Below are 13287 nucleotides of genomic sequence, written 5' to 3' on the forward strand. Positions count from 1 at the left end.
ACTTAAAAAAGAATGCCTAATCTGCTTAAAAATATAGTATAGTAAACCAATTCTAGTTATCTGCTTTTATTTTTTAAATAAAATGAATTCAATTATTAATAAGTTCAATAATTTTAAATTCAATTATTGAAAAAGAATTGAAATTATTTTGATCAGAATCAATTATTTTACATTTAAATGATTTGATTTTTGCTCACAGAAGAATTTATTGATCACAGATTCTACTATTGTTAAGTTTTCTTTAGGGATCACTATTTCTACCAAGTAAACTTTCCTGGCTCAAATTTTGCATATCAAAATATTCTTAAATATCTTCTTCTTCTATCAGGTTTTAGCTGATAATAAATTTCACCATGTGGCATTTTAACCATTATGAGTCTTTTTTTGTGGATTATTTTTACTAGTCATATTCACCATGTGGGTAAAAGTGTCCTTGGAATCAAAATGGTGAGTTTGAAGCACTGTACTTCTTTGATTTACCAAGATTCAATTTTGACCCAGCTCTTTAGGAACATACTGCTTACCTCAAATACTCCATAACCCTAGCCCCAACCCTGCCCCATTTATAAAATATAAAAAGGTTTTCTTAGAGCTCCTTACAAGATACAGGCAGATGAATGCCAACACAATGGTTCCAATCATTCTGCTTGGAAATTGAAAGCAGGGATCCCATTCATATATCCTGGTTTGGAACCAAGACTTTTTTTTCTCTCTGTGGATGAGAAATAAATATCAAGAGATGAGAGGCTGGTAGGAAAACAAATGCCTGATTCATCTGAAAATAACCCCACCTTCTTTTTATCTTAGATTATATTATAGAAAGAGACCACTGTTAGCTTCCATGGTTTTCATTCTCCCCTTATTCTTAAGGACAAAAACTGGATTTTATTTTGGGCAGAAAATCACCAAACTAAAAGGTTAAAGTTCCCAACCTGTCAGCTAAGAGTGACCAGACTAAATCCAGGCCAATGACACGTGACCACAAGTGTGGTGTGGAACTTTGGAGAGGCTGCTCAGATGGAACTAACACAGCTGGGAAAGCTTCTTTGCCTTGCCTTGCCTTGCCTTTCCTGCTGTCTGAAATGCAGATGTGGTGGCTGGTCCAAGCTGGAGCTCCAGCAGCCACATTGGACCATGAGACAGCATTGAGGATGGAAAGCACATACATGATGCTAGAACAGAAAGACAGGTGATTGGTGAACTGATCCAGGGTCAGGATGGACTGCTCACCTCCAGAGTTATTTTATAAGAGAAAATAATATATCTTTATCTTGGTTGTGCCACTATTATTTTGGGTTTTCTACTACATGTAGCCAAACTGAATTCTAACCAAATTACTAGCTTTGCTACTGTGTGACCATGGACCAGACACGTCCTTTCACTGGGGCATATGCCCACATGCATAGTGAAAGGAGCAGATGTGGTGGTGGCTTATACGATTCTGAGATCTGGTACTTTTGCCTGGCAACATCTATATCCTCGTCTACTGGTAACAGCACCTCAGTTTTGTTTTGTTTGTTTCTTTTGTTTTTGTTTTGATACATGGTTTCACTCTGTTGCCCAAGCTGGAGTGCAGTAGCATGGTCACTGCTTACTGCAGCCTTGACCTCTCAACTCAAGTGATCCTCCCACCTCAGCCTCTCAGGTAGCTAGGACCACAGATGTGCACCACCACACCCAACTAAATTGTTTATTTTTTGTAGAGACGGGGTCTCACCATGTTGCCCAGGCTGGTCTCGAACTCGTGAGCTCAAGTGATTCTCCTGCCTCAGCCTCCCAAAGTACTGGGATTACAGGCATCAGTCGCCATGCCTGGCCTAACACCTCAGTTTTAATTTGGGGAGCCACCACTCTCTGACCCTGGGTCTTAGCGGGTAAGTGATGCTGATCCCACTTCCTGGCTCTGGGGGAAGGGGAGGGACATGTGACTCAGGCTTAGCCAATCAGTGTACTCCAATCTCTGCCACAGTAAGTGGTTCTGGAGTGGCATGTGATCCAATTTGATCCAGTGAAACACATTTGTGGGACTTTTGTTTGAATAACTGGAAAGGAGCATTCATCTTTCTTCTGGGCTTAAACCAGGAGGGTATAAATTTAGAGAGTCTGGGCGCCACCATGTGGAGGAATCCCACCTAACTGTGAGGCACACACATAAAAGCAGAGCTGAGGGGAGATTGAGGGAGAGAGACCTAGTTCTGACGATATCAATTAAGCCTCTGGATCCAGCTTGCCTGAAACTGACTACCTCTAGACATTTTAGTGATGGGAGCCCATTAATTTCCTTTCTTGCTTTAATCCGGTTTGAATTGGGTTTCTGTTTTTAGCAAATGAGAGTCTTGACCACTATAGTGCCTTTCTGGTCATCCCAGGATCTGCTGCATCATCAGGGCTCATCAGAGTGGGTGCAAACTTGCAGGCGAATGAACAGAACTGTGGCTTACTGAGGGCGGGGTGTCCTCAGGAGCTGCTTGACGTGCTCTGCCTGGTGCGTTTCCAGGACAGACTTTTCTTCCTGTAAGACAGCAGACAGGCTTACATTTTGGCTCACAAATTCTTGTTAGGGTTTTGATCTTGTTAAGGGGGGGCAATGGCCACAGAGGGCAGGATTTGGGGTAGGAGTTGCTCTTTTGGATTTAGCCATGCTGTGGTCAAGATAGGTCTTTTCCTCTCCCCTACACCCCACTGTTGAATTTGCCCCGTGTCAAAGAAGCTATGTTTGACAGTGGTTAAGGAAGAGGCTCCACAACTGAACTGTCTAGATTCCACTTCTGGCTCTGCTACAGGTTAGCCATGTGAAAGGAAAATATCTTGGGTCCCCAAAATTACTAAGCTAAAGGGAAAAGTCAAACTGGGAACTGCTTAGGGCAAATCTGCCTTCCACTCTATTCAAAGCCACCCCTCTGCTCACTGAGACAAATGCATATCTGATCAACTCCTTTGGAAAGGCTAATCAGAAACTCAAAAACTCTCATCTTCCTATGACCCGGAAGCCTCTTCCAGTTGTCCCACCTTTACAGACTGAACCAACGTTCATCTTACATATGTTGATTGATGTCTCATGTCTCCCTAAAATATATAAAACCAAACTGTGCTCTGACCACACTGGGCACATGTTGTCAGGACCTCATGAGGCTCTGTCATGGGCATGTGTCTTCAACTTTGACAAAATAAACTTTCTAAATTAACTTAGACCTGTCTCAGATTTTCAGGGTTCACAGCTGGGTGACCTCAGGCAACTCAACTCACCTGTCTGCATCCAAGTTTCTGAATTCAGAATGTGAGGTGTAGTAACAGTACCTGCCTCTCTGGCTGTTGTAGGGATTAAACACATCAGTACATGCAGTGCTCATACTTAGTACTCACCACCTGGAACTCCCAGCCGAGGTGCACCCTCAGAGCCTTGACAAACATATGCAGGAAGCGGCCCAGCAGGAAGGCGAGGCACAGCAGCGAGGGCCAGTAAAACATGAGAGTCTCATACTTCCCCACAAACTGCAACAGAAGCAGACCACAATGTGGCTCCAGGCAGATGGGGCCAAGCCACCTGCTGAAGCTGCAGGACTCTGCCTGCCCCAGCTTGCTCCAGCAAGGCCCCCTCTCTCAGGCTTGTGAGTCAGTGGCCAATCCCTGACCCCCAAAACCCCCGTTATCAGAATGGGCAGTGAACTTGGAGCACAGCAACCCTGGATTCAAGTCTCGGCACCCCCATTTTATTTTATAAAGCTAGCTTTCCAGTCTGGGTGACAGAGCAAGACCCTGTCTCAAAACAAAACTAGTTTTCAAGGTATTTTTTCCTTATTAGGAAGCTATTAATGAGTACTCCTTTTGGAAAATATATGAGTGAGAGAACCAGAGGTGGGTAGGTAGATGGGAGGAGGAGGCGGAGAGGGAGAGGGAGAGGGACTGAGAGGGAGAAGGAGAAACAAAGAGAGGAAGAAATGGAAGGATGGAGGTAGAGAAGAAGAAATAACCCATAATTGCCATAAGGCTGAGAGCAACACAAGCTGAGGGAAAGAGTAACAGTTCTCTCAAGATGGTACTTATTGGATTTCTGTGTTTTTAGTTTTATTTTGATGAAAAAGATGGTTTTCCACTGTCTCAAAACAAGTAATGTTGTGACTTATCTCTTACACTTTACTGGTTGGTTTCATGTTTTTTACATTTCCAGAGTCATATTTCCTCCCATGGGAAACTGGGGTTTGACGTTGTGATGTTAAAGTGCAGGATGGAGATATGCTGAGATGCAGGGCTCATGTCTTCCCTTGATCCTCCTCTCCAACTTATGCTTATGGCTAGATATGACTACTGTCAACACTTCTATGTCTTGCATCTATATATCTATATGTACTAAAAATTGAGGTCATACCAAACATAAAGGTCTGCATATATGCACTCCCGGCCCAGGTGGCTTTCTTGGGCTCCCCACAACCTGCCTGGTAGCCTTTCTAGGTGCACTGTGACATCCCTCTTTCAACTCGCTCCTTTTCCGGGGTCCAGGGCTAAGGAGATGAACCAGTTCCCACCAACTCTGAGGACAATGCATGGCAAAGTTGGAAGGGGCTCATCTGGTCCAAGTCTTCCACTTTATAGAAAAAGAGACTGGAGCTGTAGAGAGTGAAAAGAAATGGACTTTGGAGTCAGCCAGACCTGGCCTCAATACCCAATTCCACTGCTTCCTATGAGTGACTTAATGTACTTGAGCCTCACTTAATATACTAGTTCCTCACCTGTGAACTAGGTTTGATGAACTTCCCACCCTTGCAGGGCTGCTGTGAGGAGTAAAGGAGAACACACCTCTCTGTGAATGCACACCTTGATGAACATGGGGTGCTCTACAAATGGAAGCATCATGAACAACAACAACTACCTTTTTATGCAAATGAGGAAGTGGAGCCCCAGAAGTGACAGAGGCTTGTTCAAGATCACACAGCAAGTTGACCATGGTGATAGGACTGAAAACCCCAAAAAAGGCCAACGGAGACTCACCTGCCCGTGGGGACACTGTGAAACTTGAAGAACGGTGACAGCAAACCTGCAGGAACAGAAACAGAGTTGGGGGTCCTGGGGTTCCCTCCCAGCACAGCCCCAGGAGCAGCCCCTATGAAAATGGCTCAGATCCCACCTACCCACACCTACCTGTCCCCCTTGGGAGAGCTAATGCCCAGGCTTCCATGGACATCTCTCCTGGATGAGCCACCCTGCTTGTGCTAAAGTAGGCACACACTAAATTCATTCATTCACCTGCCCTCATGGAGGACATAGTCTTAGAATCCATGATCGCAGAGCAGGAGGCCCTTAGAGAGTTTATCCTCCCTTCCCTCATCATTCAGGTGGGACCTGGAAGTCCAGGGTTGGCAAGGGATTTATCCAAAGTCACACACGGGCATGGGCAAACCCAGGTCTCCTGACTCCATGGCCAAGGCTCTTCCTACCTCTATGTGATCTGTTTGTAGACTGCTCCAAAGTCATGAGCCTTGACGCTTTACCCCACCCCCGCCCCCACATACATTCCTGGTTCTGTTCCAGCTTGGGCCGTACTCCCATGATGCCCAAGCTGCTGAGCGATTCCCACTACCCTGTTCTCTCCTGGGCAAATGTCTGTCAGAGGCTGATGAGATGATATTATGCCACATCTAACCCTGGATACCCTCCATTTAAATTTCTATAAGGCAGATCACTTACAAACTTTATGATTGTAGCCACTGGTATGACAGTTGCTTGTAAGGCCCCTGCCTGTCATCTCTAAGTGGGAGAATCCCAGCCTCATAGAAAAATGCTGGATGGGGAAAAGAGCCCAGCAAAGGAGTTGGGAACAAGGAAATGAGTCTCCACAGCTGGAGAGTAGAATTGTTGGAGGCGTTTTCAGTCAACAACTGTTCTCTGGTGCCAGCTCTGTGCCAAGTCTGGTGCCCGGCACTGAGGGCACAGAGCTCAACATGAAGGTCAAGAAACTTCCATCTGGTGGGAGTGATTGTCCTCGAAGCAGGAGTGTACACTTATCCCTAGACATGACCCACAGAGGGAATGGGGACATACAGACAAAGAGGCCAGAACACCTGGTTCACACAAGTCTGTCTTGTTCTCCAGTGTATTTCCTGGCTTGTAGCAGGGATGTAATGGTTGTTGAATGAATAAGTGGATGGATGAAAGAATGTAGGAGTCTTGTATAGCTGGAGGTGTGTGCTAGACACTGTTGGGGGATGGAGGGAAAAGGAGAGGCCAGACTGTGATGGCCCTGAATGCCCAGCTAAGGCACGGGAACTTCCTCCAAGGCTCCCGAGAGAAGCCATGGCAGCATTGATGAGAAGCCTTGAAAAGGGCTCCTGAGTCTTCCAGTGGGGCCCCCAGCAGCTAACAGAAATGAGTTTTCCTCAGGAATGGAAAACCAAATACCATCGTCTTACTTCTAAGTAGGAGCTAAGCTGTGGGTGCGCAAAGGCATACAGAGTGGTATCATGGACTCTGGAGACTCAGAAGCGGGAAGAGTGGGAGCAGGGAGAAGGATAAAAAGCCACAGATCAGGTATAGTGTCCTCTACTAGGCTGACGGGTGCACTAAAATCTCAGACTTCACCATGATACAATTCATCCTCGTAATCAAAAACCACTTGTACCCCAAAAGCTATTGAAATAGAAATAAATAAAATAAAATTATAATTTATTTGGAAAAAAAAAAGAAATGAGTTTTCCTAAATCCCTGACTTCTAGAAACATTCTAATCACAAGTAGCCTTGTGTGAAGCAGATAGAATGCCAGCCTGGCCTTCTGAAGCCTCCAATGCAGTCCCCACAATGGGAACTTGGACAAGTCACTCCTGCCCTCCCTGGGCCTCAGTTCTGGGCAAAGGGGTCCCCCAAGAGGAGCTCTCAGATTACCTCCAGCCCTGTGCCCAGAGTTCAGTCACACGCAAGAAGTTGGGGGAGTGGGGGCAGGCAGAGACCATCTTACCAGATCAGAGAGTAGCAGAAGCCCAGGATGGAGCTGACCAGCTGGAACTCCGACGAGAGGCAGGCAAAGAAGGGGAAGTGGGACAGGCCGACTTCAATGCCTCCAATCAGAAGCTCAAAGGCTGGGAAGACAGGGCCAGAGATGCTGTGAGCTTCTCTTACCACTGGGTTCAGGGGAGTCCCAGGGAAGCTGTGGTACCTCAAGCTGACCCCCAGTCAGGAACGGCCCCAGCTTAGGGCCAACAGGAATGACTTTCATTCGTTCATACAACAGGCCCTTCCTGGTCCCTATTTGGAGCCAGGCACTGGGCTTACTATTGACATGAAGGAAAATTGGTCCCTGTACTTGGTAAGCTCACAGTGTGATAGATGCAGACAGACTAGATAAACAAACAGACAAATGAACAATCAAAAATAGTGACTGCAAGTGCACCAGACTCAGAGAGAGGGGCTATGGTATGTGCAAAGCTGCTTGTTAACTACAGCACACTTTACATATAAGGGAACAGTCACGTTAATCCTGCCACTAACTAGCTCTGAGATGGACTAACAGCATCCAGTATAATCTAATCATGCATGATGATTAGATACTTTCAAAGTGTCTACTCTGAGCTGACTCCTGGGCCAGGAACTCGGGACAGGAGGAATGGACAAGGTTCTTGCTTTGAGATGCTGACAGTCCAACAGGGGAGACAGGTGGGAAAGTCAGTGGCATGAAATGACCTCTAAGGTAGGGACATTCAGCCTACTGCGAGGACACAAAAGATGAAGCCACTGACCTCAGTTGGGGTATCAGGGAAGGCTTCCTGGAGGCAATGCAACATAAGCAGGAGACTGTACAATGGAGAGAAGTAGGGAAGGAAGGACATCAAAGAATGGGAGATAATTGGCTGGTCGGTACATACGTGAATGTGAGTGCTGGAGGGCTGGCGGGAAAGATCAATACAAAAACAATAATTGCGGTGAGGATAGCAGTTGCAGCAGCAAAACATTCTAATCTCCCTGAATTCTCCCCATAGAATCAGAGCAGCTAGAAAGACAAAACTAAAGACTCACAGACAACATCTGCAACAAATCTAGGCGACAAGACCCATTTGATGTCAATGTCTGAGTAAGAGGAAGTAGAAGAAAGGCAACAGGAGTTCTGAAGGCCCAAGAGCTGAAGAACTCAAAATTTGCAGCAGATACTAACGAGAAAATGCAGCTGAAGGCCACGATTCATAGGTGAGTGTAAGTAGACCTTAGTAGGATCTGAAGATGCTGGAGTTGTCTGAACCCCAGGAAATTCCTATACTAATAACCTAAGGCCCCTCCCAGGACAAAGCCCTTTACTGAGCATAAATTGATGGCAGTGGAATCCAAAATGAGGAGTAGCTGGGAAATAAGGTGTGTGGACAAGGGTGGAAAAGACAGGCAGACTCAGAAAGTATGAGGAGATGGATGGATAGATAGATAGATAGGTATGTAGTAGATAGATGATAGTAGATGGATGGATGATAGATATTAGGTAGATGATAGATAACTAATAATGATAATGAGATAGATAGATACATAGATAGATAGATAGATAAAGACAGAGATATAGTCACATTGTGAAAACAAAAAAGGAAACTCTAAAGCCATAAAACAAGAAATAATGTCTGACCCAGCCTTCCTTTTTGAATTTATAAGAAAACTTATTTCACTTAAAAATGAGGCACAGATGGGTACCTGTAGTCCCAGTTATCGGGGGACTGAGGCAGGAAAATCGCTTGAACCTGGGAGGCAGAGGTTGCAGTGAGCTGAGATCATGTCACTGCGCTCCAGCCTGGGCAACAGAGTAACACTCCATTTCAAAACAAAAAAATTCAAAGTTATTATTTAAAAAAAGGATAAGGAGCAGAAAAATATCACCAGAGATCACAAAACCACTCCAGAAAGAGGCCTGTAAGACAGATGGAAACTGTAATCTAATATTTCAATATAAGCTAAAAAAATTAAGAAAATGATAGCATCTATGGACAAATAATCTATAAATCAGAATTTGAAAAACTAAAAAAGGAAGTGATTAAAGAAAAGAAAGATTTGATGACAGGTTAGATAACTCAGGAAAAAAATTAGAAATACAAGAAAAAAATCATTTTAGAAATGAAGACCAAAGTAAAACAAACAGAAAATTGGTATCCTGAATATATGAAGAGCACATGAAAATAAAACACACACTATATTTACACTTCCCCCTGAAACAAAAACCAGACAAAATATATAAAACAACTGCTTTCAAGACACTGGACTTCAGGCAGCAGAGGACAACGATCACTGAAGGACAGGAAACAAACAAGGTGAGCCCCACAGTTTCCCTACCTTAATGCAGAATGCAGTACAGGCAGGGGAAACCCAGGCAGAGCCCTGCAGTTTGCCTGAGTTGAGGAGACAGAACTGAGACTCTGGGAAGACAAAGACAGCTAGAATTCGCAGGAGATAGTACTGGAGAGGAGGGAGCTGCACAAAGAGAGAGTTCTGGGAGACAGATAGCTGTAGATGGTTCCCCTGAGTCTTCAGCTGAGTGCTGACCAGCAGGGTTGTGTAGGAAAGAACCACTTGAAAAGATTAGAGGTAAACATGTCTGCAAGTCACACAGCGCCAGGATAGTGCCTGTTCTCACCAGCCAGACTGAAAAACTTCATGACATCAAAAGCACAAGCAAAATTTGGACTTCCTCAAAATTTAAAACTTTTATGTATTAAAGGACATTATCAAGAAAGTGAAAAGAAAACCTACAGAATAAGAAAGCATTTGCAAATCATATATCAGATAAGGATTTGATATACAGAATATATAAAGAACTACAATTCAACATCAAAAAGATAAACAACTCAGTAAAAAGATGGCCAGGACTTGAATAGACAAGTCCCCAGACAAGATATACAAATGACCAATAAGCACATAAAAAGATGCTCAGCATCACTAGTCATTAGGGAAATGAATCAAGACAATAATGAGATGCTACGCACACCTATTAGGATGGTTATAATCAACACACACACACACACACACACACAGAGAGAGAGAGAGAAATAAAACAGTAAGTGTTGGCTAGGATGTGGTGAAATTGGAACACTTGCACATTGCTAGCAAAAATATAAAATGGTGCAGCCATGGTGAAAAGCAGTGTGCCAATTCCTCAAAAAGGTAAGCATAGATTTGACTTAGCAAGTGACCCAGCACATTCTCAGGTATATAACCAAAAGAATTTAAAATGGGGACACAGATACCTGTGTATCAATGTTCACTACAACATTATTAACAATAGCCAAAAGATGAAAACAACCCAAATGCTCATCAACAGATAAATGGATTATTAGCCATAGTATAATGCAGTATATCAGCCGTAAAAAGGAATGAGGTTCTGATCCATGCTACAACATGAATGATTCTTGAAAATATTATGCTAAGTGAAAGAAAGCCAGGCACAAAGTACGAACATTAAAAGAAATGTCTCAAAGAGGCAAATTCACAGAGATAGAAAGTATATTAGAGCTTATCAGGGTGATATGGTTTGGCTGTGTCCCCACCCAAATCTCATCTTGAATTGTAGTTCCCATAGTTCCCATGTGTGGTGGAGGAATCCAGTGGAAGGTAACTGAATCATGGGAGGGCGATTTTCCCCCATACTATTCTCACTACAGTGAGTAAGTTCTCACGAGATCTGACAGTTTTATAAAGGGCCTCCCCCTTTGCTTGGCTCTCATTCTCTGTCCTGCCACCATGTGAAGAAGGACATGTTTGCGGTTTGCTTCGCCTTCTGCCATGATTGTAAGTGTCCTGAGGCTTCCCCAGCCCTGCAGAACTGTGAGTCAATTAAACCTCTTTCCTTTACAAATTACCCAGTCTCAGGTATTTCTTTATAGCAGCATGAGAATGTACTACTACACCAGGGTCTGAGGAGAAGAGAAAAGAGGAGTTATTGCTTAATAATGTTTGGAGTGAGGAAAGGTTTTGAAAATAGATATTTGGAATGGTTGCACAAAATTGTGATTGTAATTAATGCCACTGGGTTGTATACTTAAAAATGATTGAAATGAAAAATTTATGTTATATATATTTTACTACAATTTTTTTAAAGGAACAGAGCATCAATTATGCAACAACTCCAATGCCCTAAAATTGTAGTCCTCAAGAGGGAAAAAGAGAGAAAAAATATTTAAAGAAGGCCGGGCGCGGTGGCTCAAGCCTGTAATCCCAGCACTTTGGGAGGCCGAGACAGGTGGATCACGAGGTCAGGAGATCGAGACCATCCTGGCTAACACGGTGAAACCCCGTCTCTACTAAAAAATACAAAAAACTAGCCGGGCGTGGTGGCGGGCGCCTGTAGTCCCAGCTACTCGGAGGCTGAGGCAGGAGAATGGCGTGAACCTGGGAGGCGGAGCTTGCAGTGAGCTGAGATCCGGCCACTGCACTCCAGCCTGGGCGACAGAGCGAGACTCCATCTCAAAAAAAAAAAAAAAAAAAAAAAGAAATAATGGCCAAAATTTCTCCTCCCTTCCTTTCTTTTCTTTTCTTTCTCTGTCTCTCTTTTTCTTTCTACTTCCTTCCCTCCTTCCTTCCTTCCTTCCCTCCCTCCCTCCCTCCCTCCCTCCCTCCTTCCTTCCTTCCTTCCTTCCTTTCCTCCTTCCTTTTTTTTTTTTTTTTTAGACACAGACTTGCTCTGTCACCCAGGCTGGAGTGCAGTGGTGCACTCTGGGCTCACTGCAACCTCTGCCTCCTGGGTTCAAGTGATTCTCCTGCCTCAGCCTCCCAAGAAGCTGGAACTACAGGTGCATGCCACCACAGCTGGCTAATTTTTTTGTATTTTTAGTAGAGACGGCATTTCACCATGTTGGCCACGCTGGTCTTGAACTCCTAACCTCAAGTGATCCACCCACCTCAGCCTCCCAAAGTGCTGGGATTACAGAAGGAAGGTCACTCAGACTGGCCTTCCTTCCTTCCTACAGGGTCTTGCTCTGTAGCCCAGGCTGGAATGCAGTGGCACAATCATGGCTCACTGCAGCTTTGACAATCCAAGCTCAGGTGCTCCTCCTGCCTCAGCTTTCCAAGTAGCGGGGAATACAGGCATGTGCCACCATGCCCAGCTAATTTTATTTTTATTATTCTAGAGATGAGATCTCACTATGTTGCCCAGGCTGGTCCCAAAACTCTGGGCTCAAGAATCCTCCTGCCTCAGCCTCCCAAAGTGCTGGGATTATAGCCAGGAGCCGCCTCACCATGCCCAAAATTTTTCTAAATTTGAGGAAAATCAAAATGCATAGATCAACAAACCCCAATCATGAGAAACATCAAGAAAATTAGACACATAGTAATATAATTGTTCAAAATCGGTGTTTTTTAGAAAACAAGCTTTCTCACTAATATGAGGAACAAGAGAAGGATGCTTGGTCGGATCACTTGTACTGAGCATTGTATTGGAAATTTCACCCTCTGCAATTAAGAAAAACAATAACAATAAAATAAAAGACCTCTATATTGGAAAAGAATGAATAAAACTACTGCTTTTACTCACAGATAATATGATGTAGTATGTACAAAATACTATACAATCTACAGAAAAAAAGCTACTGGAACTACTAAGTAGGTTTAGCAAGGTTGTAGAATATAAGATCAACATACAAAAATCAATTTCTATATATTAGCAATGAACAATAAAAAATATAAAACAGATATAAATCTGACAGAAGATGTGAAAGATCTATTCACTGAAAACTACAAAACATTGCTGAGAGAAAGTAATGAACTCTAAATAAAAGGCGATATATATTGTGTTTATGGGTCAGAAGACTCATGATTGTTAAAATAAGTTTTCCCAAAATGGATCTAAAGATGTGCAAATGATGTAATCCCAATTTCAGCATTATTTGTATAAATTGACAAATTTATTCTAAAATTCATGTAGAAATGCAAAGAATCTAGAATAGCAAAAACAACTTTGAAATAAAAATGTATCTGAAGAACTAATACCACCTGATTTCAAGACTTATTATAAATCTATAATAATGAAGACAGTATGGTATTGGTGCAAAGATAGACAAATAGATCAATAGGAGAAAATAGAGAGTCTGAGAATAGACCCATACATATGTGACCAATTGCTTTTCAACAAAGGTGCAAAGGCATATCAGTGGACCAATGACAGACTTTTGTAGCAAATAGTGCTAGAATACTTTTTATTTGGCAATCCAAATGCAAAAAATAAAAACTTCAATCCACACCTCCTCCTATACACTATATGCAAAAAAAAAAAAAAAAAAAAAAAAAAAAAATTAGCTCAAAATGTATTACAGACCTCAAAGCAAAATTTGAGGCTA

At 43.2% G+C, this 13287-nt stretch overlaps 1 protein-coding gene across 3 annotated transcripts in view; it reads right to left on the reverse strand.

Moving 5' to 3' along the window:
• Positions 1–13287, reverse strand: part of LOC126938037 (stimulated by retinoic acid gene 6 protein-like) — a 69482-nt gene that overhangs the window by 27187 nt on the left and 29008 nt on the right. For 2 of the 3 annotated variants that reach the window (XM_050762109.1, XM_050762108.1), the window contains exons 5-10: positions 6948–7068; positions 4987–5032; positions 3364–3492; positions 2442–2512; positions 933–1172; positions 601–712 (exon numbers count right to left, since the gene is read on the reverse strand). In XM_050762109.1, coding sequence (XP_050618066.1) covers positions 601–712; positions 933–1172; positions 2442–2512; positions 3364–3492; positions 4987–5032; positions 6948–7068 — 719 coding nt within the window. The remainder of the gene's footprint in view (positions 1–600; positions 713–932; positions 1173–2441; positions 2513–3363; positions 3493–4986; positions 5033–6947; positions 7069–13287) is intronic. The other variant, XM_050762110.1, reaches the window with a different exon arrangement.

This window comes from Macaca thibetana, chromosome 15 (genome assembly GCF_024542745.1).
Source record: "Macaca thibetana thibetana isolate TM-01 chromosome 15, ASM2454274v1, whole genome shotgun sequence".
Classification (NCBI taxonomy): Eukaryota; Metazoa; Chordata; class Mammalia; order Primates; family Cercopithecidae; genus Macaca; species Macaca thibetana.